Raw genomic sequence first — 1,609 nt, forward strand, 5'->3', positions numbered from 1 at the left:
ATCATCTTTAGAATGACAAAGTCATTATATTTAGGATGATAAAATTCTTCAACTCCATTTATATTAATATCTTTTGTTTTTTCTCTTCTAATTACCATTGTTTTCACTCACTAATATAGGTACAACTTCAAATTAACTTTCAACACCTAAGTCATTAATCATGAAAAGACCTTGATATCATTTGACACAGCAACGATAAAGAAAATATCTATAGGGGAACATACGACTCCATTATTATGAATTCGAACATGATAAATTTATAACTAATGAGAAAATATTACAAAAGTCTCAAGAATTTTTTATTCAAACTAACATTTTGATATATCTTAATACTTTTTGTACATATCAAATGCTTAAAAGAAAAATTGTATCAATTTACTTAAACGAAAAATTGTGTCAATTTACTTAAATAACTATCAATTGGAGAAATTTGTTTTGATGCGGATTTTTTAAACAAAGAAAATGTCAAAATCCTGTAAATTCTCATCATTCTACTCATTACACATAAGCTCCACTATTATAATCAAATCAAAATCCCCCCTTCACTAAATCAGACCTAGTCTTGTATCATTCAAATGCCCCCTTTACGAAACCTGATCTTCTTGCCCATCAATACCACCTCATCATACTCTTCCTCTGCAGCAGAGCTCACCCTGGCTTCGCAGCTAACGCTGGTCTGGTTTTGGTTGGACACGGGGCTGGGGCTCCCAGGCGCAAGTCCCGAGGTCTTCGAAACATCCTCAGCAGCTCCCTCGTTTGTGTCCGGGACTCCGAGGGTCCCATCAGCAGTTACAGTAGCATTAGCAGGCACTGTTCCAGTGCCTGTAGCCCTAATAATGGCGGGCTCCGCTTGTTGAAGAAGCCACTGGATTGTTTCACCATCTGTGGCCAAACCCAACTCTTTGGTCAGTTGGAAGATCCGAGCAGCACAAAGAGTGGGCATTCGGGTCCTCCTGCCCTGACCCTCCACCTTGGTATGCAGGTCTTTCTTTGTTGCCCGTTGAGAAGGACCGCCGCTCACTTGAGAATCACCGTTAAAATCTTTTTGTGAAGACATGCTTTGATTCATACAATTGTGGCGATACTCGTGTATGTATATATAGCAGTCGACCAAGAGTATACATGTGTTATGTACATGAAACGTATGGTCCAGATTTCAGTTATAAGATACGAACTATGTCTTTTGTTAAATCAGTTGGAACCCTGTGGTATATTTTGTGCTATTGGGTTCACTCCTGCAAAATCTTTTTCAAATAGATTTATTTTAAATAACAAATACTTTGTGATTGATTATACGAATTCAACTTAATATATATATATATATATATATATATATATATATACATACACGCGCGGGCACACATATATATACACACATGACGTATTGACAACTCATATAATGTCTAATATTTTTTTAGTTTTTTTATTAGATACTGCTTACATATACAAATATTTGTCTAAGCCCATCACATAAACACCTATATACATGACTAATGTTAACCATGGTAATACATATGTTCAATTACAAGGAAAATTCATAATAACAAATGTAAAATGTGAGCATAAAAGTTAAAATTCATATTCATAAGATTCTGTATTTACTACTAAT

General features: G+C 34.9%; 1 protein-coding gene across 1 annotated transcript; it reads right to left on the reverse strand.

The window, feature by feature from the left end:
• Positions 1-571: 571 nt before the first annotated feature.
• LOC135150555 (transcription factor TCP9-like) lies at positions 572-1,057 on the reverse strand. The gene has a single exon (XM_064086936.1). It carries the CDS (start codon positions 1,055-1,057, stop codon positions 572-574), a length of 486 nt encoding a protein of 161 aa, XP_063943006.1.
• Between the last annotated feature and the right edge of the window lie 552 nt (positions 1,058-1,609).

The sequence above is a fragment of the Daucus carota genome, chromosome 1 (genome assembly GCF_001625215.2).
Source record: "Daucus carota subsp. sativus chromosome 1, DH1 v3.0, whole genome shotgun sequence".
NCBI classification, from domain to species: Eukaryota; Viridiplantae; Streptophyta; class Magnoliopsida; order Apiales; family Apiaceae; genus Daucus; species Daucus carota.

Bases quoted from the DNA above. Each gene is read 5' to 3' on its own strand.
- LOC135150555 (XM_064086936.1), bottom strand. From the start codon at position 1,057: ATGTCTTCACAAAAAGATTTTAACGGTGATTCTCAAGTGAGCGGCGGT.